General features: G+C 40.4%; 1 protein-coding gene across 3 annotated transcripts in view; it reads right to left on the reverse strand.

Annotated features, from left to right (window-relative positions):
* Positions 1-410: 410 nt before the first annotated feature.
* The window catches only part of RELN (reelin), a 469,941-nt gene continuing 444,769 nt past the window's right edge, over positions 411-25,582 (reverse strand). For 2 of the 3 annotated variants that reach the window (XM_065399319.1, XM_065399303.1), the window contains 11 exons: positions 24,783-24,889; positions 24,138-24,380; positions 23,479-23,654; positions 20,746-20,819; positions 19,864-20,025; positions 18,076-18,233; positions 16,831-17,050; positions 15,624-15,821; positions 15,095-15,193; positions 8,285-8,290; positions 411-751 (listed from right to left, as the gene is read on the reverse strand). In XM_065399319.1, the coding sequence (XP_065255391.1) occupies positions 655-751; positions 8,285-8,290; positions 15,095-15,193; positions 15,624-15,821; positions 16,831-17,050; positions 18,076-18,233; positions 19,864-20,025; positions 20,746-20,819; positions 23,479-23,654; positions 24,138-24,380; positions 24,783-24,889 (1,540 nt within the window). In that variant the 3' untranslated portion in view covers positions 411-654. The remainder of the gene's footprint in view (positions 752-8,284; positions 8,291-15,094; positions 15,194-15,623; positions 15,822-16,830; positions 17,051-18,075; positions 18,234-19,863; positions 20,026-20,745; positions 20,820-23,478; positions 23,655-24,137; positions 24,381-24,782; positions 24,890-25,582) is intronic. The other variant, XM_065399311.1, reaches the window with a different exon arrangement.

Genomic DNA, 25,582 nt, shown 5'->3' on the forward strand with positions numbered 1-25,582 from the left:
GCTAGCCAACAGACATATCAAAGAGTAAGACTGAAGGAGATCAACTTCTTTACAACTACTTTTGCAATTATCTTCTTGAGTAGGTATTGCAATTTGCTTTATGCATGTTATCAGAGTGTAAATAGCCCAAAAATCAGCAGCAAAATATTACAACAACATAACCAGTAAATACAGTGCCAATGTGTCATGTTGTAGAGGAGAATACAAAGAAGACAATGATAACTTAATCATATAAAATATGATACAGAGCTGAAATACAAGTGCATTTAAATAGCTATGTGACAAAGAATGTTAAATACTGTACTTAATATGTAGTTTTTTAAACATAAAATCTGAAAAAGTCTTTGTGCTTAAACTTTTTTCCTGTTAAACAGATTAGTTGCTTACTTCCCATACTGCCACTGTAACTGATATTACAACAGATCACAATTTTCACAGACACGTCAACATTAAAACATTTACCTATGAGAAAATAAGTCACTTCTCATTAGTTCACAGTGCGAAAAAGTGGTGTACACTCTGTCTTGAGAAAGGCTTTTCGTTATTCACCAAGCCAGTTGCAGAAAAGTCCTGATACCAGATGCAGTGCTAAGATTTAAAGAATGGAAAGCAACACATCACATGTTGGGAGGAAAATATAAATTTCTCGTTTCTTCATGGGTATCGTCTAAGTGACCTTCGTCTTCTGTTGTAGAAATGCCTGAGCCCATGTTGCCGTGAAAAATTCATCATGTAATTTTGTTTGCGAGTGCTGTTAAAATCAAAGGGTAGGGAGGAGGAAAAGAATGTCAATCTCTTTGCATCCATTTTGAAATTGCCTTCTGACACGTAAGCTGGGGGGCCAGATTCTCCACCCTCTTGTGCCTTGCACAGTCTTTTCTGCCTCTGCAAAGTGATGTAAAATACTACCATTCGCGTCTGATAGCATGTTCGAACAGTGACAATGACTGTACAAGGTGCAAGGCAGTTGAGACTCGGGCCCACTTTGATTTTGTTTACAATTCAGTATTTCAGAACTAGAGCAAGAGTTTAAATTAATTATAACTGATGGGGGCTTAGGGCCAGATTCACTCAAGCTGTATGCACTCTATCCCCTCCCAACATAGGGCATTTCTCCAAGCCTGATTTATACTCCAAATATCCTTGTCTCTCTCATTTACAGATTCCTAAATGGGAGAGATGCTCTTAACCCCTTTCCTCTTGAGTGCAGCAGAAAAATACCGCTCCACCTCCCTAACGTCTGGCTTTGCTATTGTGACGATTTGGGGAGTCTGTTTGTAGAACTTGTGAATTCAGGCCAATGTTACTGAGTTGTTGTTATGAAAATTTCTGTATCATTGAATACCTCTATATGAATGTGGTTCCTCCTTTGCTGACAAGGGGTGTGTCACATCCCTCCCTCACCAGGCACAATGGGGGGGTCATTAGAATGCCACAACTACTTATTCGAGCGAAAGTACCATGGGACAATGGTTTAGCTGAAGCCTAGAAGCATCAATTTTATCCTACCTCTCTGCAGGAGGATGGTGAAGGGGAGAGAGTGGAAAATCCTCAGCCAGAATAAAGGGACAGAGATGACAAAGCAGGGTTTTGAAAAGGGCTCATACGTGAGAACCACACAAGAAGTTTTGAGCAGGCAAGGGGGAAAAGACAAGCGATTTTCATAGCAAACAGGGCCCAGTTTAGCTGCAGGACCAACCAAAATCAAAGCAAACTGACCTGGGGAGGGAAAGATAGGTGCTCCATGGTTGAGAAGACAATCCATGAATGCAGAAGAAGGACCCTGGGAAAACCCACAGAGGATTCTGACCCCAACCCAAAGAATGCTCTGCTCTGCTCTGCAGTGTGTGTGTGTGTGTGTGTGTGTGTGTGAGAGAGAGAGAGAGAGACCTATTATATGCCCTTAAAGCATTAACCCTGTGACCCCAGAGTGCGTACCTGGCTGGTGTGCTGGGAAAGGGTGTGTTAAACTATGGGAGAGTGAGGGATTAGCAGGGCCAGCTCTGGCTTTTTTGCCGCGCCAGGCAAAAAAGCCTCCCGCCGCCCCCCGCCGGGGAGCGCGGCAGGGGAGGGCGCCGAGCCCGGCCGTGGCCCCGCTCTCCCCGGCCGGCCGGAGCACCGGGGGGAGGGCGGCGAGCCCAGCCACGGCCCCGCTCTCCCCGGCCGGCCAGAGCGCCGGGGGAGGGCGGCGAGCCCGCTGCGGCTCCGCTCTCCCCGGTGGCCGGAGCACCGTGGGGAGGTCGGCGAGCCCAGTCGCGGCCCCGCTCTCGGGCTGGAGCGCCGCCGGGCGCCCCAACAGCTCCAGTATGTTTAAAACAAAAAACAAAAAACCCCCAACCCTGAGCGCCGCCCCCCTCCAGGTGCCGCCCCAAGCACATGCTTGGTAGGCTGGTGCCTGGAGCCGGCCCTGGGAGTTAGCACTAGTCCCAAAGGCTAGGCAGTTGGACTACGGGTCTAAGCTCTCAGGAGGGGATGCTAAACAGAGGATTTGCACCCCAAGAGTGTGCCCAGAGACCTCAAGCCGGGGCAGTGCCTGAACTCTGTTCAGACTCTAGACCTTAAAGCACATGGAATCCAGAGTTGGATCCCTTACAGGGTCTGGTGAGTAGCCACTTCCTTTTGAGAATAAAATAAAAACACTGCTCCACCTCCCAAACTTTAAGATTTGCTAAGCAGCAAACCTTTGAACTAAATGACTTTGACTGAGTGAAGTTTTCTTAAAAAACCCCAACAACCCAAAAATCTTTAGAAGAGGATCAAAGAAACACATGGAATAGAGTGACCCGATTTTAAATGAGAAATCAAGACACTTTTCCATTTCCAAATAGGGCTCTTTCTTTGAAGACGGTAAGGCTTAATAAACCATAGGGTGACCAGACAGCAAATGTGAAAAATCGGGACATGGGGTGGGAGGTAATAGGAGCCTATATAAGAAAAAGACCCAAAAATCGGGACTGTCCCTATAAAATCGGGACATCTGGTCACCCTAATAAAACAAAACAAAGGGAAATCCCAGGGCACAAGGGAAACAAATGGAAAATTGTGGAAAGTACCATGAAAAGTAAATTTCCTTACTGGCTGAATAGGATAGGAGTATTTGGGGGCCTAGGGTGACCAGAAGTCCTGATTTTATGGGGACAGTCCCGATTTTTGGGTATTTTTCTTATATAGGCTTCTATTACCCTCCACCCCCTGTCCCGATTTTTCACATTTGCTGTCTGGTCACCCTATGGGGGCCTAATATACACTACAACTGAATGGGTGGAGGCTGTTGTATCTAATCACTAGAGACTAGCACCACCATCTAGCCTTCAACTTCCTTTAAGGGAGAGGGACATGGCTGTTGCTATTTTTGGCCCTTTGGCTACATCAGTCCTAGTATATAGAACGGCCAGAAGATGGTGCAAGAATTTTGGTGCATATTATGTATAAATTCCATAAAAAGGCTGAGCTGTATTTAAATATAAACACAGTTAAAATAATCTACATTGAAACAGTTGTAATACATATAAACAGCTAATATTTGCCGAAGAAGCCTTTTCCCCTATGTTCAAGCCCTCACTTAGGTTGGGTGTCAGGAGAGGCCACTTTCAGAGCTACCAGTCTGGAAAGAATGAACTGGGAAAAAAGAGAGGTCTCTTCAGTGTTTCCTGCTGAGACGCTGGTTTCTGAACAGTGTGCCTTGTAATATCTTCATCTGGCCAAAAGTTATAAAACCAAGCCAATATATTCCTGGTGTGGCGCCACTGATTAAATGCACTTGCACCAGAGATGTCTCTCCATGTTTCTCCTGGCAGCTTAATTCCTAACTGGTGGGAATGCCACAGGCTCTGGAGAAGAAGCTTATAACTTTCATGACGATTCAATACAGTTCTGCTCCTAAATGCAAACTTGCACATAACCCTAAAGAGACTCACTTTTGAGGCTACATGGCAATTCTAAGCTCTACCATCTGTGCTGGTGGAGTGGAACTCTGAACAGCTCCATTTGGTTTAACTTTGTTTGCTTGTAATTCTCATTAGCACACTGGTGAATACAAGTCTCATTTAAAGTTACAAGCAAAATCCATCCAGAGTTATGAGAATGAAAAAATACATGTAGCACAGAATGCGACTATCTGACATTACTACAGTGCCTTTCATGTCTATAGATCACAAACCACTTCACTATCCATATACACACATCACTTGAAAGCAACTGGTTCTGGGTGGGCAGCGTGGCAACCACTATGGCACAACACTGGGAGGAGAGGGGACAGATACATTGGTCAGAACTTGGGGTGAAACCCCTGCTTTTAAAAATGAAAAGAAGGTGCATGGGGAATTTAATGTCCATACTTTGCAGCAAGGGCCTAATCTGTAAATCTCATCAGAGAGGTCCCACACAAGAAACTGCACAGAACGAATTTATCTCAGAATAATAAAGGGCAGTGTTGACTATATCAGGCTTTGACACTGTTCTAGGAAGCCCAAGTATTATAATCCTGATGCTTAAGGCCGCTGCACTATCCCTTCTGGACACTATTTGCAAAAAATATTAATATTCCCTCAAGGCTAAGCTGGAAGCCATCTTAGTCCAACATCCACAATCAGATCCTATGTGCAACCAACAATACTGATGGTTGCCAGCATGAGAAAACTCAGTGATTCAGCAGAACAACTGCTACCCACCACAAGATGAACTGTCATAGGACCTGATCCTATCTTTTCTGGTTTCAATGGATGCAGGATCAGGCCTATAAAGATCAAGTCTCAAGGTCAGATTCACCCTTGTGGATGCAAGGGGTGGGGTGCAATTTTCAGCCCTATGCATCCATGAGGGGAACACTGACTGCACCAGAGTGAGGGAGATTCAGTCCAAGGAATACCACCATAATTCCCTGGGGTGATTCTATGGAAAGACAGCAATACGTTCTGGTGGAGTCCATGCAGCTTCTGGCTGGTTTGGCTCTGCCCCTCCAGGGCTGATCAGCCTGCTTTGGAGGTAGTGGGGGTTGGTTTTGGTCCCCCAGTGGTGAACTTAATTCAGTGGGGACCAAGTGGCAGCTTGGTCTATCTACCTCTGCTTCAGGTGGACTGTGGGCCTCTGTTGCTGGAGGTCCACAACCCAGGGAGTTCAGCAAGTCCTAAGTTTTGTTATAAAAGTGATGCATGAAACAAAAAACTGTCAGCAGGTGTCACAATTAACTCTCTATTTGGGGAGCTAGGGCAGGGTGGTGAATTTTCATTGTGAATGAAAAGTAAATGCTCAGCTTGCAATCAATTACCCTCTCCCTTCCAAGTGCATAAGCTTATTTTTAGTGAATATGACCCCTAAGGAAAAAGATTAAATACACGTTTCTCAAAATAAGCATGAACCTCCATAGGCAAGAATAGCTTTTACTGTTGTATAAAGAAACCACCTGTATAAAATTGACTTCAAAATTATCCCCTTTCCAACAACTAACTGAGAACTTAATTTACTAGACTACAGTACACTACAATAATTGATGCTATTACCCTGCCCGCCCAGTTTTTCAAGTCATGCAGCTTCTGGTGGGAATGGATACAATACAAACTCTTGCATTGTTACAGTAGCCATTATGCCAGAGCATCTTTCATTTAAGAGGTGGTTTTTGTTTAACATTTGAGCTTGATGTCACCTGGCTTTTACCCAGAAAGGGAAGTTCTGCACTACAATAATTTATTATAGCTTTGTGTGAGACTGACAGTGATTAGCAAAGCTAATGTTTCCTGTGCACCTTTATTTTCCTGCCACCTTACAATCTAAGGCAAATCAAATATGTTTTTAAGAAGAACAAATAGCTCAAAATATTCTTTAACAATTCTTATTAATACACTATCATCTCTGTCCAACACTGCTTACCACCTTAAATGTAATGACACTAACAAGACTTAAGCAACAATAATTATGCTGCAGACATTTTAAGGAAATAAATGAAGAAATTTAGAAAAGATGATCATGTGAGTTATAGGCCAGAAGCAGCTGCTCAGTCTTTGACTTAAGTTCAATCTATTAGTGGTATTTTACAAGGTGGTGAAATGTATTTGTTGTGTGCCCCAAGGAAAGAGTTCACATGTTTTACTATGTTAACTCAAAACTGTGCAGTACAAGAAAAAAAAAAGGTATGAAAACAAAACAAAACAAACCTCACAAAACAACAATTAAGCTAATGCTCAGTCCTTCAGTTGTGCTGATAGGACCCAATCTCACTCCCACTGAAGTCTGTGGTAGTCTTCCCACTGACTTTGGTAGGAGTTGGTTAGGGCTTGAAGGGTTGATTCAATGCCCAGTGAAGTCAATGGAAAAATTCTCATTGCCTTCATAGAAGTTGGATCTGACCTTTAGTGCAGCATATCAGAGTATATTCTGCTATCTGTGGGCTGGGGTGGAGGTATATGCATATAATTTTATTAACTATAATGGAAGTTAACATCATACATTGATAAGAGAACAAAGTCCAATAGTACTTTATAAGATCACCTTAATAGCTATATCATAAAGCCATTGCAGAAAAGGTAATTCTGCATTTATTGGATTTAGTGTCTGTAAAGAAGCCCTTTAATGTTTTATATAGCAGTACGAACTTTATTTCTATTTTTTAGAAATAAACAGATTTGTCATTAAGACTGTATAGAAATGCTGTTGTTATTATTTATATTGTAACAGTACCACAATGTGCGAGGCACTTCAAAGATATATGGGGAGAAACAATCCCTACCTCAAATATTATGGGATCTGAATGGAATCATTTCAACTGCAAAGGGAACTTAGACACCATTACAATTTCAGTGACAGTGCACAATAAACTTTCCAAGGTTCATCAGCATGCACTGATCCTTTGGTGCATCTTCGGTGCACTTACCAGATCATTGGATGAAGAGTACAGATGAAAAAAAAATCTCCCAAAGACTAGTTATCTGTGGATCATTTGACAGAATGAATAGTAACAAAACCTAGGAAGCAATTATTGCACAATCCAATCTGCCACCTTTTTAGGGCAATCTGCTTGTATTTAAAAAAAAAATATGGGGCTGAAATACTGCTCTCACTTACACTAGTAAATTCTAAGTAATTCCAACGAAGTCACTGGAGTCACACCACTGTAAACGAGAGCAGATCAGGCAGATCTAGTATAATGAAGATCCATGTTGGGGATGCTCAGTAAGCATGAACAATACTGCAATTTATGAGGAGTTACTCTGTATGTGCCTTTTAAGCCTCAGCAATTTAACAAGATTTTTTAAAATATAAATTTCTTAAAGTACATATTGGACTATTATCCTGCTTTTTTTTGGTTTTAAATCAAACATGGCCAAGCGAATAAGAACATTTGGTAAATAATATGTACCTATTCTAAGACCATGAATTATTTTTATTTGTTATTTATATTTTTAACTGACATGGCACATCAGAAACAAAGGCTTCTGGGTGCCAAACCAAACTTTAACCTAAATCAAGCCTTTGAAAAAATGAAAGGCAACATGGTCTGATAAATAAATATAACAGAGTTTAGCATGCAGCTGAGTTACAAACCCCCTAAGAATGGTGACAGACTCCAGGCAAAACCCTGGCCCCGCTGAAGTCAATGGCAAAACTCCAATAGGATCAGTATTAAAACCTATGTCTCTAGCTACTATGGTGATTAGAAATGCCTAGCTGCATAACTATGGCCGTACAAAGTGATGATGTTATAATAAGCAAAAAACCCACCCAAATAAATACTTATTGCTTGTTTTAGTTACATGCGTATGCATCACTGCATATATTTATTGTACATGTTTACGGACACACAGTAGATAATTTTGGCCTTAATTCTGTAATTTTAATTTACTGAAAATAGTGGGAATTTTACATCAGGTCCAAGAGCCAGATCCTGCAAGTTGTTGAGCATCCTCAGTTCCGACCTACTTCAAGGATTGTTGGGAGCACTCAGGAACTCTCAGGTGGGGCCCAGCACCTACCATGAGCAGGGCTCTCAATCCTTAGTTACAACGCCCACTGTCTTAATTGAAAGTTTGCTTGAGTGAGGTGCTGAACATATCCTGCAAACTTTAACTCCTCAGGGCACTGAGAACCCCGCAGAATCAGTCTGTGAGGAACAGCTGCAGGGTTTGGGCCTTTATGAGACAGCAATGCATGCTCACTTCTTTGAGAGTACAAATGAGGCCGATCCCTTTCCCACAAAATATCATCATTGACGAAATACAGGGTTAGAGTCTTTAAAAGTACCGTAGCTGTACTACCAACATATATTTGATATTAATTCAGGGAAAGTACTTACCTTACTCTAGTGTAAAACCAGTGACAGCAAATAATGAAATACAACACAAATTAGAAAATGCCTTTCAATGCATGCAGCACTGTGACTAGTCATAAAAGCCTGATGAGGTTTAGAGGCAATATAGGACTTTTCATCTCTTTTGAAAATAAAAATTGAACAAATTATTTCCTGATTTTTAAAATCAACATTTATATTTTCTATAAAAATTCATCATGCAATTTTTTTTAGAAACATAGTAAAAGACAGTCTTAAAAGCACAGTCTGCACCATACTAAATTTGGCATAAATCTTGTGAATACAAAGATAATGCCCTAACATTTTAATTGTTCCTTTTCTTTATTACAAATATTTTTAATAATCTTCAGTGAAATGTTTCAAAGCGTTGCTTTCTGCTAAAGAAATGAATCAAATGAAAATGTTTTCCCACTTGAATATGTTTTGTTACGGCTAGAAGATATAATTTGTATTTAAATATTGCAAAAAAGCATACCAATTCTTTGTAACAAATGCAACACAAAATCCTCAACAAATCATTTGTGCCAAAAATGTAAGATTATCTCGACAATGAATAGCATGAAGTGATGGTTTATGGAGGGATTATTTCTGTGTTTATTATTGCAAACTCACACACACACACACACACACACACACACACACACACACACACACACACACACACACACACACACACACACACACACACACACACAAGAATGGGGCCATACCCTACATTTCTTGAACAACTAAAATTCCCAAGGATGTCACTGGGAGTTTTGGGTGCTTAAAGATTGAAGGATCAGACCCTTAGTTTGCAGTTTATTCCCCTTCAGTTCTGAATGCATTTGATCAGAGCTCACTATTTCTTTATAAGTTATTAAGGGCCCACCCTGTTTACAAAGAAATGGCTTTTCAAGAAGTACATGCAAAAAAAGGTGTGTGGTTTTATTGTGCAGCAGACAGACTGTGAATTATATGTAGAGAAAAACGGAAGTGCAAATGCAATGCAGAGCTGGACGCAGGCCGTTTTTAGGGTAGAGGTACTTGGGCACAGAATAAGCATTCTTCTTGTAGGAGTGGAAGGCGGGGGATGGGAGGTGAGGGAGAATTACTTTTTTATCCTAAGAAGGGCCACATTCATTGATCATGTAAGGAATCTGCCCAAAACTTTCTTCAAAAGTGCAGAGAGCAAGTATGCTGTATTAACAAATGAATCAAAAGCAAACTCGGTTTAAAGGGACAAGATGACTTGATAGCAGTTTCACCCCCACTTTATAGGTCCACCACTATTAAAATAGTTTGACAAATGGTTAGCTGGCAAGATCATACCAATATATACTATATTCATAATAGCTTCTATATTCACTCTGAGCACTATTTGCAGCTGCATTACAGGATTAGGAATATTTCTGTTATATTAATTGAATGATTCAAAGAAGTGTTACAGATAGGCCCTTGTTTCCAGCCTTCCTTATTGCACACACAGGTTTTGCATGTGCAAATTAACTGCCGTTCTAAATATTGGCATATTTGTTTGTGCAATCTATATTGGGAGAAGAAAAAAAAAAGTTGCCTCCAAAAAGGAGAGGCTAAGCTTCTGGAAATGTAGCCCATACAGTGCCTGCTGGTCACAGGCTAGTGGTATGTTTGTGTTATCAGAATCAGGAGTCAATCAGAATGAACAATATATAATAATCCTCTTTATAACTCAGCTATAAACTATGTTCTGGATGCTAAATTGGCATGGAGTCTCAGGAGAAAATTAATTTTAAATATTTGGAGGGATGAGAAGAGCCAAAGCATCAACATAGACATTTTAAGGTCATGTAAGTATAAAAATATTCATAAATGTAACTCTAGAAACTGCTTTATTGCTAAGGGATTAAGTGGCCACTAGAGGGCACTGTAGGAGGGAGTAGGGAACATTTGTAAATTGCTGGAAAGCAGAATCAGACCAGCACTCTTGCTTCCAATGAGTCCCTACTGACCACAACATCCCTGGAGGGTGCCACTACTCCTAGCCTGCTCTCTATGTCCCTCACTCGTCTTGAAGGTGGGAATCTTCAGGGGACAGGGAGTGCATACCAGCAGCAGATGCTGGGGGTGAGGAGAAGCTGGCATGGAACCTACAGTTGTTCAGTGCATGTAGGCCAACTGGCAGTGATTAGAGGTGGACTGGGAGAATCTGGCTGTCTGCATGCTTAGGGGGGAAAAGTAGTGAAAGCAAGGGAGAGTTAGAGAGAGGAGACATGGGGAGTTGTGGTAAGAAGGGGGCATCTCAGTACAGAATGCTGAGAAGTTTAGAGAAACGAGATGGATGAGGTAATATCTTTTATTGGACCAACTTCTGTTAGCGAGAGAGACAAGCTGACCTGAAGGACCCGAAGAAGAGCTTTGCATGGCTCGAAAGCTGGTCCAATAAAAGACATTACCTCACCCACCTTGTCTCTGTAATATTCTGGGGCCAACATGGCTATGACTGCATTGCATACGACAAGAGAAGAAGTATTGTCATCCTCAGCAGCCTAAGGATTAAGATGCTTACTAAGATACTTTTATAGCTTTAAAACAGTTTGAATTTAATAACTTAAGATCCAGATACTCAGGTCTCACTGAGTCACATCCAGTGCAGAACATGGGGCAGGAGTCAGAGATTACTTAATCCTTCCTTTGTGCTCCCCTAGTCCTGTGGAAAGCTAAATACTGTTTCTGTTCCTGACATCAAGCTCTAACCCACGCTGGTTACAATGGCCCTCCTGTGGCTGTGGCCATTCTGCTAGCACAGGACTGCCGGAGTTCAAGATGCTCTGGTCATGGTCTCAATTCCCCAACATGCCTCCTGTTCTGGACAAGGAATATGGTGCATATAGTTTGAATAGCCTGCTCTACACCAGCAAGAGAGTTCCCTATGCAAGAGAAATACCCACCTGCCCCTGGGTGGCTTTCCAGCCCCTTTGTGCCATGGCAGAACAAAGGGGTTGGACTGGGAGATGAGGAGCTGGTCTTTAATTTGCAGCCCTCAACCCCCTGCCAGAGAAAAAGGAATACAAAGTATGATCATAGTATGGTTTAATATTATGGCTGGAATAGTAAGGTTTATAATCAGATGGTGTATATAGTGTTTATACCATCTCCCCCTGGGATGTTTGAGATGTATGTGGGAGCCACTCAATACACATTGACAACACGGTTGACTAGATTTTTAAAATGAAAAATCAGGACGTCTGTCTCCCGGGGGTAGAGCAAAAGAAGGCAGGGGAGAGGATGATTTTGGTGCGGGGCAGGGAGGTGTACACAGAATGGTGAGAGAAAAGAGTGTATCCACTCCTTGATTTGTGCCTCAGCCATGCAATGCCTCTCCCTCTCCTTCACCACACTGTGCCTCTGGCTCTATGTGTTGAGGAGGGGTAGTTTGAAAACTTGAGCAAGAGGGGACTCCCTGGGAGGTCTCCTTGGGAGCAGGACAGGTTGTCAACATATGACAGGCCTGGCCAGGGCTAGTCCTTGAGGTGCACTCAGCTGGCCTGTGAACACTGTCACCAGCTCAGCTAACTGGTGTCTCTTTCAGGTGGCCAATCTGCAGGGGTTACAAAAATGGGGCGAAACTCAAATTGTATTAAACAGACAGGGACCATCAGAGAGGCCCTGAAAACAGGGATATTCCTGGTTTTCTGGGACATATGGTCACGCTACATATGAATCATTAGTTATTTGCTGACTAATACTCACATAATACCCTCCCAGAAAACACTAGCAAGGGGACTGGGGTGGGGTGGAAAATTATGAGAAGATTGCCTCTTGGCGTTTTCCTTGGATCAATCCATTGTGGAGGTAGGTTTTGTTCCCTTGCAGAGTGGGCAGCGATTCTGTGCCCATAATCCATGGATCAATACAGGACGCAACTCTACCACTCCCTGTGGTTTCCTGACAACTTAGCTCCAGTGGATGCCCCTGGCATGGGGTATTTTTGTGTGCAGAATTTAGTTTGTAAAGCCAAATTACGAGATGACATAGATGGTGGTGTAAGTGACAAGTTGAGATGGAAAGGCAGGGCTATAGCAGGACAAGCAGTCTATGGAGAAGTGGACGAAGGTTTAGGGTAAAGCTGCTCCTCCATTACTTTTAATTAAAATATTTTATTTAACCCTTTCAGAAATAAAATACAGCATAAAATTGCACCTGTTGGTTGGTACAGCTCTGCCCCTCTACCTCCTTGGCATATGCTACCCCAATTAATGCTTGCTTACGCTGATTTATTGACAAATAACTTACACCACCATGTTCTGGGGCTGTGAATCTGACCCAGCATATCAACTTTCCTATGCTTCCAGGACCCATTTTCTTCCTTATCCTCTCTCTTTTTCTCTCAGTTATTGAAAATCCCAAGGAAACTCAGATATTACAAACAGTATATGTCTAGAGAATCAAGGAGAATTAAGAATTAAAGATAAACTGTGTTCATAATACGAATTGTGATGCTTAATGTGTGGATGTAAGACCATCCAGCATTAATAGTAATAATTAACATTTATGTAGAGCTTTTCATCTATACTTCTCGAAGCACTTTACAAAAGAGGTTATGTATCATTATCCTCATTTTGAAAACGGGGGAACTGAGGTGCAGAGAGGTAAAGTGACCAGCCCAAGATGACATAATGAGGTACCAGCAGAGCTAGGAAGACAACCCAGGTCTCCCAGCACCTAATCCTGTAACTTGTATCCATTGTATGTTATTGCCCCCCCCTTGGCAGTGTCTAAGCAAGAGTTGGGATTTTGAGTGTTCTGAGTTTGTGCTATAGCTGAATGTTATTTAAAAGAAATTATTATTATGTAATATAGAGAATATTCAGATTAACTACAGTTCTAACCAGTGCAGGTACAGAGAGATACAAAGAGGTCAGAACTAATTAACTACTAATTAGTACCTGCCATATGTGCCATTGTGTGTCATTTTTAAATTCCTGAGAGCAGCATATCTTACAGTATTGTGATTAGCAGGGTTTTTGATTCTACATCTGGCCTTTTACTAACATACTGCTATAGCTCTGTATGTACCAATATCTGCTGTGGAAGTAAACAGTTTATTTGTAATGGTCTGTCTACCTTGAGAGATTGTGAGCTAAATTCTGACAGGCATATAGGAGCTCACCTGAAAACCTATATCCAATATCCAATGCAGGGAGCAAAGGTTGTTCTCTCTGTTCTGGCTTTGCCCAAAACTCGGAGAGAGCCCTCAAAAAGTCCTCAACAGGAGCAATGGGGAATGGTCTGCATATCTAATTCCTCTTCTGGACAAAGCAGGTATACTATTCCTACAGTATATTTTCTATTGCTTTCTCCAGTCTAGTTTTAAAGTATCTCAAGTGATAGGGCTTCCACTACTTTTCTTGGGTGACTCTCCTATAGCATGATAGATCACATTGTCAGAGAGGTTCTCCTGGTATTCAGCCTAAATTTTCTTCTTCCAAATTCTATCTCATTTTTCCTAATTATACTCAATTTCAGTATAATCAATGTTTAGATTGCTTAAATTTTTTTCTCAACTGCTTTTCTCCTTTTTTCAACTTAAAAAAAAACACACCTTAAAGCAGAGAGAAGTGGGAATGTTGCATAAGCATCTGTACCTTTCCTCAGCTCAAACACTGCCCTAAATAATTAGCCTTGGGTGTTTACATCCTTAGTTATTGGGAGATGCCAAGAACCATGTCCATCCCTCTGTTCCTTCAAACTTAAGGTTAATGTTATGAAGGCAGAGCCCAGCAAGGTGTGTAAAAGCAGTGGAGCGCATACAGCTAATTAGTGTTGGGGCCAGTATGGCTTTTGTTTGGGGTTGATATGAATGCCATGCAAGCTGGTGCGCCTCAGTGGAAAGCAGAACAGGGCTAACTAGAGATCAAGTAATCCAATTTGCTACTGTTACAAAACAATACTTGTGGTGCCTCTACTAGTTTGAATTTAAAGACAGAAACCTCATTTTTATAATTACTAAATCTGGATGTTATCCAAATGTAATTTCTATGCTGATTTTTTAAAGTTTTTTCAATAAAAATGAACATTTGAACCTATCTATCGGGAAGATGCGCTTCTCTCTGCCAACCACTGTCAGCGATGAGTCCCAGCCCGTCAAGGCACTAGCATTTCAGCTCTACTGGAACTAAATTGTTAAAGAAAAAGCAGATAATCTCTCTGTGATGTAATACAGTAAAAACGGGTTAATATTGAGAGTGAGACCCATTTTATTAATGGGGAAATCAATATGGTGAAGACACTTTACTTGGTAAAATCTTGATGGGGGATGAATATAGAGCTCGGATCATAGGAACCTGATATAGTGAACCCTGTTTCTGAACAGTATCCTTCTTACTAAAAAAAGGAAATGAATACGGCATTAGTTGCTAATGCAATTTTTCAGAGCCTGATTCAACAACATTACTCTGTACAAAGAGCAATACAATAGACTATTTTGTATCTTTGAAAGGATGTAAATCAACTTTATATGGCAGCATAGTTGCTGAACGCACACATCTTTTCAGATATCACATCATAAAATATTTCAAAGACCTTGATGATTTATATGAATACACCAATATTTAAAGATGCTAAAGTCCATGCTTTCCCTTCTGCATTTCTCCATGATGCACAATATGCTCCCCTAGTCTGTAACTTTATTTCCTGGTTGCCTTAAATGCTGACCTTTGCAGTCAGTGGAGAACATAAGCAAAGAATGATTTTCAGAGAACATTTCTTACTGAGTTTAACATTCATGCCATGCTTTTTGAGATGGAGATGTTATGAGGTGAATCTGATACTCACAGGACGACTTCTACATGGTCCAAAGCCCACTGATCATGACCTGTTCCATTGTGACGGGGCTGCCACCAGCGCAGTAAGACTCCTTTCATTCGTGCCTCCCTATGGTTGCAAACAGAAGTACCAGCTAGACCTCTATACTAAGAAGGACCCTTTCCAGCCTGCCTATCCACCCCCAAAAATACTAAAAGTAAAACCAAAATATTATCCATGTGCTCCTAAACCACAATATACAGCATTCATAAAGAGTTAAGGGGAAACAATATAAATACTTTTCACTTAAACTGAATTGATCCAGGAAACGAAAACAAGGTTTTGATGGCTTATTCTTTTATATTTTAAATTTAAAGTAAAGAGTTTGCACTTATTTTAATTATACCAAAGGACTGCAGGCTATGTTTTTAATTATAGCTATAATTATCATCCTTTTCCTCCACATTCCCTTGTCTCCTCTCTTTTCTTGCACAGATTCCTTCTTGCAGGAAATTTATAGTATGCATTTAGAAGTAATGTAGTATGATTGGGTACTTACAGCGGAACATTGTAAGACACTCTTTGGGCTTGTATAAAGTCCTTTGGCTGATGCTGTGCTATTACTTGCCATGTAATTCCATTATTTACACTGTACTGGAGTAGAACTGCCTTGTCCACAGTATTAGGATCACTCAGGTTGGTATTGCAACTCTCTGTTTGTGAAATGCTTCCAATTTGTAAAACAAACATTATTTTGCTGTAAAACACAGGGAACAATGATTTTTAATGTATGCAATGTGTTAAAGTAGGAGTGAAAACATTGCCAACTTGTAATTATCCTTTTTTAAAAATACAGAACTTCAAGAATAATTACTATTAGCAAACAAATAAACTGCTGTAATATCTGTAAAACACAACCCCTTTTCTCAGTAATAATATGCTTTGTTAACAGTTTTCTGTTTAAGTATAATTTTAACATCCATCTGTATAATTGGAGGCAATCAATCCATGATTAAAATGTAACTGCTCAAAAGTGAGGTGTATCAACAATGCCAAAAAGTCAAATAGGAACATGTACAAAAAAATAAAAAGGGAAAAAACAAAGGACAAACAACAATAAGTGCCTTCTAAATCCTTGTTTAGGTACCGAAATAAGAAGCTAAAAGCTTAACTTTATGGATAATATTTTGGCAAATTTGTGGAAAGGGCCTAATCTTAATTTTGCCTTTTACAATTGGCCTCAGTGATAAATACAGTGTCCTGTAAGCATTCCTTCTATTAAGTACCAACCTTGACAGATTTCATTTTGTACTCTATAGCCAGAGAAACAGCAGAAATGAAAAAGGTATTCTTGTTAGCTGGTAGGTGAATGTAATTGTAGTTTACCAGTAATACCGGAAGTGGGTCTGTAATTACTGTTAGCATCCTCACTCACTAACGGTCCAAACAGTCTGGTGTCCAGTCTCTGCCAATGGCCTCATCTTCAGTGCTGGCTGCGCATACAGTGCTCTCTTGGGTATGCTAAAACCATCTGACCTTTCCAGCCAACAGTCACTTTCTATTCTCTGATAAACTCCCAGCTGACAGTTGCTAAACATTTTGCTGCCCTTAATTTTTTGCTGCTGAAAGGTGTATGCCAACCTGGTAGAGCCATCCCTGTTCATCGTTATCATTAGAACCCTACACGCCATTTCATTTTTATAAATAGTTACTTCTGTCATGAGCAGCTAAGGTGGTTTTTCAAATTAATAGTAAAGTGTTGTTACCTTGCTCGGGTGAGATCCAGAGGTTTAGTAATAGCTTGCCTTATTTGACATCCGTTAAAGTACAGTGAATCTCCATGGGCATATGGTGCCAGCTGTCCACATCCATTCCCTATAACTCCACCCTGAATAGTTTCCCAGTTTATTTCAGTGACTCTTTCAGATTCAAAGTTATCTTTAATGTAACTGGGAAGATCATGGCTGAAAACAGAGCAGTCATCACCTAAAAAGGACAAGGCGAAGTTATAATACAGACAAGTATCGAAACATTGAGAAAAAATGACTGAATTCAATTGCAGATTCAACTTGTAGTTACTGCCACAGGCAGGGCCCTGTGTATAATATGACTGCACAGTGGCATACATTGCTTCCTAATTGCAGATTATACTAAAACTGTTGTATAACTGTGCATGAGAATCTAAGATTTCATTAAAAAAAAATAAGGGCATGATTCTCTTCTCATTTACAGCAGTGTAACTACATTGACTCCAGTAGGATTTGCACAGTAACAGGGAGAGGAAAATCAGGACCTAAGTCTCTAGTCTTCCTGTTTGCAATGAAAACCTTCAAAATGTGAACCTAGTGTAAACCAATGCAGAGATGTCTGCCTAAGTCTGCAGCAGGCCTGAAACAATTGCTTTAATGGAAATGTCCCTAAGATAGCCAGGACTCAACCTTATGGGGCTCAATCCTGCAAGGTGGTGAGCAATCTGGCCCTGATCCAACAAAGCACTTAAGCAGTTTAGTGGGACTACTCATGGACTTATAAGCACATGCTTAATTGATTTGATGGCTCAGGACCCAAGTGCTGTACTTGCAGGACTGAGCTCTTACAGGTCAAAATAAAAAACTTGAATACAAACTGGAAGTTTGTGTACTCTGTGAAACGAACACAGGTGTAACATGGTCTCTGTGTGGAGTAACAGAGTAAGCAGCCAGCCACATTCTGCACTTGGTGAGGTCTGAGTGGCCTTTAAGTGTAGCTCCACGTAGAATAAGTTATAGTAATTCAATCTGGAGGTAAAAAAGGGCAGGGATAGTTCTTATTCAAAGCTGAAAAATCTTTCTATTTATGAATTTATATCTTGTCACTTGTTACTGAGGCACTCCAGTGCTGAGTTAGTATGTTTGGCTGTGTCTCTATTTTACTTGTTTCATTTTGAGCCAGATTAACATATATACATACATACATATATATATATATATATATATATATACACACATATAAAGGAATATAAGAAATAAAACCTTGGTATCTTTCATCACAAATACAAATGGCTCCAGTAGTGCAATATCCATGACCACTGCAGAGTTTAGGGCACGCTTCTCCAATGTACACATGATCTATTGCCCAGCTTTGCTTCTCTGTTTCCTCTCCTTTTTGAATCCACCTGAACTGAGTTGCACTACAAATACCAAACAACACAATGTCATATTATGTTGCAGACAGCACTTAAACATTTCTGTACAGAAACATTCAACCATATGGACACAAGTTGAAACAGAAAAAATGCATAGTAAGAACATTTTGGGGTGAGGCACAGAGGAGACTGAAGTGACTTGCTCAATGTCGCACACTGAGTCAGCGAAAGAGCTCATAGAATAGTACCCAGAAGTGCAGGCGCCCAGTTCCCAGCTTTCACCAGAGGGCCACACCGCGCTAAAGACCAGCACACTTTATTCCATTGAAATGGAATTTTATATTGATAGGCCTCATCCTGCAAACATTTACACTCATTCTAGGGCACACTTCTGTAAGTAGTCCCACTGCCTTCAGTTAAGCAGCTTTAGGATTAAATAGATAGCAGACTCTGGCCAGTCTACACTCTGAGATGGGACTATGATTCCCCTGCTTGTGTACACATGCTTGTGCTAGCTCACATCAAGTAGCGCGGTAGCACAGGTATCGACAGCGGAGGTATGGCTTAGCTGTGCTGAGTATGTATCTACCGGTTTCAATGAGGTTTGAACTCTGCTGTGCCTCCGCTGCTGCTACCCTTTCTACTGCTATTTATACTTGCGCTAGCTCGATGAGACCCAGTGCAAATATGTGTACACAACCAGGGGAGTCACACCCCTAGCTTGTGCCATAGACAGCGCCTCTGGCTAAGATCTTCAAAAATAGAAGTTACGCTCTGAAATGCACACTTAGACACTTTTGTGATTTTCAAAAGCTTTGTGAACCCAACAGCTCCTAGGAAGATAAACTGGAGCTGTTGAGTGCTCAGCACTTTCAAAAATCAGTTTCCAGGATATGGGTTTAGAAGCCTAATTTCAGATTTCTATTTTTGAAAATACTGCCCTGGGTCTAAAGCAGCAGTTCTCAAACTGTGGGTCCGGACCCCCTTTGAATGGGGTCGCCAGGGCTGGCTTGGACTTCCTGGGGCCCGGGGCCAAAGCCCGAGCCCCACTGCCAAGGGCCAAAGCCGGAGGGCTTCAGCCCTGGGCAGCAGGGCTCAAGTTGCAGGCCCCCTGCTTGGGGCTGAAGCCTTTGAGCTTCAGCTTTGGCCCCCTTGCTCAGAGCGGTGAGGCTGGGGCTTTGGCCCCCCAACCTGGGGTAGTGGGGCTCGGGCGGGCTCAGGCTTCGGTCCCCCCTCCTGGGGTCGTGAAGTAATGTTTGTTGTCAAAAGCGGGTCATGGTGCAATGAAGTTTGAGAACCCCTGGTCTAAAGATTTACATTGGTCTACAATTATAAATCCCAACCCGGAAAACACTTACTACCAATATTAGTGCTTGCTAACATTACTACCCCGATTGGCTTCAATGGACTACTCAAAGTAATAAGTATTTGCAGGATGAGGCCTTATGATTGTGTCACAATGGCAATCTTTAGCCTGAATGTCATTACTATTTAATCCTTGGCAGTAGCAGTTTTTATTAAAGAAAAGCAATTCCAAAGGTGTCCATTATGTATCATTTCCAAATCCAGACAAAAGAGAGACACTTTAAATTCACCAGTGGTTCCATACTAACAGTGCCAGCTAGACAGATGAAGTTTGATATCTCCAAAGTGAGCTGACCTTTTGGTAACCTACCTGGAGGAGACATGATCAGGCAGCTGGATAGTTATTCTTTTCCATGCGGAGCTGTTGACAGAGTTATAGATGGTAGCTTCATGGAATTGAAATGGGGAGCAGCCAATGCTATTAGACGAGGAAGGAAGACATTGCGTCTGGACAAGTTGCCATGAATCTGTCCTGTAGGAAGCAAAGAAAATATGTTGTTAGAACAACTGAAAATAATAATGAAAGGGAAGTTAGCAACCTACTAGAGGTCATGGCAATATTTCTTTTAAAAAAACCACAAATGGTCTTCAGCAATAATTTCCATGCAATGTAATCACAAATAGAGTGTGAAAGTCTACAAACTTTGTGTAGCCATTGTAACCTCCCACAGGGTGGAAATGCTCTGATACATCTGTGCAGGTAAGAGGATTTGGGAAGCAGAGACCAGGAGCCCCTGTGACCTGGTATTATAGGTTATGACTGGGAATTCTTTTCCTTAGTCCTTTCCTTTAGAGGTCAGAGAAGAGCCCTTTTATACTGGCTTTGCTCCATGGTCTTGTTTTCATGCAAAAGGCATCTAAGTTCAAAATACAGCCCCACTTTTTGAAGTAATTCATATATCCTATTATACTACATTGCAGGAGACAATAATGTCACCAGTTAAACCACAAATTAGCATCACATGACTTCTAATAAGGCATAGCTTTAGCCCAAAATTTATAGTCCTTTATCAAAGAGCACGACATACTAAAACAAGAGATACTTTGAAGACATTTGTGTGTGTGTGTGTGTGTGTGTGTGTGTGTGTGTGTGTGTGTCTGTGTGTACCAGCAATATGCTCATTAGATTTAACTCCAGGTACAGTGTCATTGGTCCTGCAATGTCCTGGGGTAAATTATCGAGAGAGCTTACCTGGCATCCTTAGTGTATTCAAGCATTACAGAGTGCAGGTCACCGCAAGAAGTTGCCTCACAGCCAACCACAATCTGAAACACAAATAAAATGTGTCAGGTACTGGTAGATCAGGGAGATCAAAAGGACATTTAATATAATACATAATGAACTGTCAGTTGTCCTTTCTTTCTAAAGATACAGAATTAGAAGACTGCAAACTTAGATCTAAAAACTCCCACACCACAACAAAAACATACTTTAACCAAAGTGTGCACCACTTCAAACATTGCTGCCTTTGTGGATCTTTGCATAAGACTGGAAATATGAATAATGATATCAGGGCCTTTTTATACCATGTAACCTAAGACTAGTGTCCACCTTTTGTATTCTAATGTACAATAATAGAAAGGGAAGTGCCATTCTAGGTACTAGAGCTTAGAATGCATTTGGCACTGGGATTTTCAACAACAGGTGCCTAACATTAGGCTCCTAAATCACATAGACACTTAAATGAATAGTTAGATTTTGAAAGTTCTGGGCACCCTGCAGCTCCTATGAAAGTCAGTGTAAACTGCTGGATGCTCAGAACTTTAGAAAGTCAGGTCACTTATTTAAGTGCCTAAATATGGATTTAAGAACTCAACTTTAGGTAACTGTTTATGAAAATCTTGGCCTGCACAGTTTGGGGTGTACTCAGGTTAATCAGGTTAAATCATTTAAAAAGGCTTTGCAAACAGAAATATGCCCTATGTCTGAGGAAATAAACAGATGACTCATCTTGACATTATGTGATGCTCAAGTTCAGAGACTTCAATACACTTGACATATTACTGAATGGCTAACAAACAGAAACATCTGAATTTGAGCAGCTTCAAAACCTGTGCCCTCACTGCAGCTATACAGGAGAACTGAATCCTTACTTTAGAAATAAAATCTGTAGCAGTAAGGAGGGCACAGAAAATATGGAAAGTCAGGAGCAAAATTTAGCCAAGGGAAGCGAACTTAATAATATGAACGTACCATTTCCTCTGGATCAACACAGATCACACCCACTAAAATCTAAGTAAAAGGTGGCTGATTGAGTAAGCTGACCACCTGTGAAGCTGATATACAAGGCATTTTCTACACCGTTTGTATACAATAGTAACAGTAGGTGAAATTCATTCCTGGGGTAACTTCAAAGGTGGTGGATTTTGTGCGTGGGTCAAATGCTGTGAGGGAATGGATTACAGACATTGAATCTAAGGTCAGGTCTACACTACTGCTTATGTTGATCTAACTTACGTAGCTCAGGGGTATGAAAATGCCTCACGCCCACCCGAGCGATGCAAGTTTCGTGCTATCCACATCAGCACTATGTCGGTGGGAGATGCTCTCCTGCCAACATACCCTCCGCTTCTTGCCGAGGTGGAGTAATAATGTCGACAGGAGCGCACTCTCCCATCGGCATAGCTCATTCTTCACCAGATGTGCTACAGTGGTGCAACTGCATCAGTGCAGCTGTGCCGCTTTAGTGCTGTAGTGTAGACTTGCCCTAAAACTGGCAATGGCTGTGTGAGAAGATGAAGGGAAAACAGGGTGTTTAACTTAAAAACAACAACAAAAGATCAAGAAGCAAATATAACTAGGCAGACACATATGCCTATCAGCCTATCACTTTGTTCATATGTTACATCCTGTCTTTGTTTTTTAAGCCTGTGCTCTTTGGGTCAGGATCTTCCCTTTTGTTTGGAAAATGCCTAGCAGATTTTGAGCACTACTGCAATACAAATAAATAATAGCAATAATAATTTAATAGCTACATTGTATTGATTATAAAATGTGTTGGCCTCATTCAAAAGTCCAGCTAAAAATCAAGAGTAACATCAAGTGGTGCTTTGCTGATTATCTGGGCCATTTTTCCATGATAGATGACCAAGTAACAAAAAGGGCTATTACTTTTAGCACCTTCAGATTTTCAGTATATCCCATTAGTTATTTTTCTGCCCAACTCTGACTCTGTCTCTCCTTTTCTGCCTGTTCCTTGGTAGGAATTGTTTTTTTCTTCTCAACGCTCATTTTGATAGGCAATGGCATGCACATGCTCTAGATCTCCATCTTACTGGACTTACTAATCTTGCCTTAATGTTCAGTTTCAGTCAGTCTTTGTCTCCCTGTCCTCACCACCCAGCAGCTGCTATTATAATAACATCTCACTTAGATCTGAGAATAAGAGTAGTTGTTCTGCATAAGACCCAATTGCCACTCACTTCAATAGAGAGCAATCAGGCAACCAACACCTCTAGCAACCCCTAGTACAGGGACAGTCATTCTATCCTGGCTTGAAATACCATTTATGCAGAGACAAGGTGGGTGAGATAATATCTTTTTTGTTGGACCAACTTCTCTTGGTAAGTGAGACAAGCTTTTGAGCTTACACAGAGGTCTTCTTCAGATCTACGTAAGCTCTAAAGCTTGTCTCTCTTACCAACAGAAGTTGGGCCAACAAAAGATATTACCTCACTCATCTTGTCTCTCTAATACCCTGGAACCAACATGGCTACCACACTGCATACATTTATGCAATCATTCTGAATCATGTTATTGTTTCTATTACTGTATTTCCCTGCATTCCAACAAATAAGTTATTATTAAATATTTAACCGACTACTGAATTTTATATTCTACTTGAAACTATAATAAATTCCACAGACAAATTAGGTGAATTTTTATTGTATGTTTTACTTTGGATAAAGAGAAGGTTTTCCTTACTTTAAATTGCATCATGTATCCTGGCTGTATAATGAGCTCCCTGGAGGACAGGATATTGTGTGTGTTGTCCTTTTTTTTATTTGGCCAGTAGAGGTGAAATGAGGGGTTGCCACAGAATCCAGCAGTCCTGACTGCATTAGGGTAAAAACTCCAGTTTTCTTCATGGGAAGTGCCTTCTATTAACATGAGTTACATACAATTACTGGAATGTCTCAGTAAATATGTAGACTTAGTATTGAATCCACAGAGTCATTATGTATAACATTTTAATGATATATGCTAAATAAGTAACCAAGAGTCTTAGTTAAAGTGTCAGCCCTAGTCAGATAGTTTAAATTGGTTTCAATACTAGTATTTTAAAAAAATATGGCATAGTGGGAATTTCCAAATCCAGGCAGTTAGATGAAATAAACTGAACTGTCCTATAAATGTTTGGATGTAAAAAAAATCATAGTGAAATAAAAAAAATCCTTAAAACTAACATAATCAATAAAATATCAACCTTGTAATTGTTTATAAAAAGAAAACAATGTACAGTTGAAAAATAAATTAAAATGTGCATTTGAAAGACCTTCAGTTAACAATTGTTTAATTCAGTAAAAAGGCTGACACAGGCTTCTTAAATCAGATAATAGAATGCTTGCTACATCCTCCCTTACCATCATCGAATGTATCTACTAATTGACTGGGATTGATCTCAGCACCTCCAACTAGTATGTCATCTAGTGCCCACTGAGCACGGTCAGAGCCTGAAATCACAATTCCATTGCTAATCACAAAAGGCTGCCACCAGCGCAGGCGAGTTGTATTGGTCAGAGCGTGCTCTGGGAGAAGTATGTAGTCATGTCTGACCGAGATGTATTTCTGATAATCCATCTCATGAAGCAAAATCCAAGATATGCCTATAATGAAAGAATTCAGAATTAGTAAAGCAACATGAGGTAGAAACTGTCTAAAGATTAATGGAAGGTAATAGAAAGTCATAAGATAATATCTACGATCTTCTGATAGGAAAACCTTAACTCCTAATACTATTGCTACTCATGTGATTAGTCAAACTAAAATCAATGGGATTATTTATGTGAGTATAAATACCAGGATTGGGTCTAGTTTCTTTTGAAACAAAGACAATTTTATATGAGGGGAAAACACACAAAGTATAACTTTAATAACTGTAGATTACGGCTCTGAATAATTAACCCTAAAATATTTAAGTTAGATCTAATTCTGCACATTTCTCAAACATGAGGGTGTTTGAATGTACACAAAAAGTTTGTTCAGATGCAACTAAAATGTTGACTTGCCTCCATCAATTGAATAATCTAACAGAACTCCCTCCTTCCTGCATGTTGGTCTGTGGCATGTTGTCATGTTGTTTTCACTTCCAATTCTTCCCCAATACTGTAGAAATCTGAAGGAAAAAATGTTGATCGTTACTCACAGAATACCATGTATCCTAACGATATGGAAGATTTGTTGCCAAACACAGTTCAAGAGATTTGTTTTCTGCCAACAAATAGATTGAAAATGCTCAATATACTAAAACGTTTTATTAAAGAAAAGTGATGTTTACTTAGGGCAAAATTTTCAAAAATAAGTGTCTGAATAAATCCTGCACAATATGCATCTGTAGGTGCAAATAGGCAATCATGTGCACAAAAATATTTGTGTGTGCAATTAAGCAGGGAAACCAGGGAACTGAATGAAAATAAGAAGTGATTTCAGTAAAACACAAGGAAGGGAGGTGAAGAGCTATATACAAAAATAAAAAAATTCAGTAGAAGGAGTGAGACCTTATTTAAAGTGATAGAATGAGGTGGGCAGATGAAACTAACGTGCATTGTCTCCTATATCTTATGGGCCATATTTTAGCTGCCATAAATTGACAGAGCTTCTCCTACTTTAATGGAGATATGCTGCTTTACACGATCTAAAGTTCTGGACAGACATGTGTACACAAGCTGCACATCTAATATATCTAGCTTGTGTATGTTAAACAAATAAGGTAAAACCTTTTTAGCTAGTGAACAAGAGGTTATATTGTCTTGCCACTGGACAACTAAATGTTATCACAATAAATAAACTGCTAAGAAATATGAACTGT

This window comes from Emys orbicularis, chromosome 1 (assembly GCF_028017835.1).
Source record: "Emys orbicularis isolate rEmyOrb1 chromosome 1, rEmyOrb1.hap1, whole genome shotgun sequence".
NCBI lineage: Eukaryota > Metazoa > Chordata > Testudines > Emydidae > Emys > Emys orbicularis.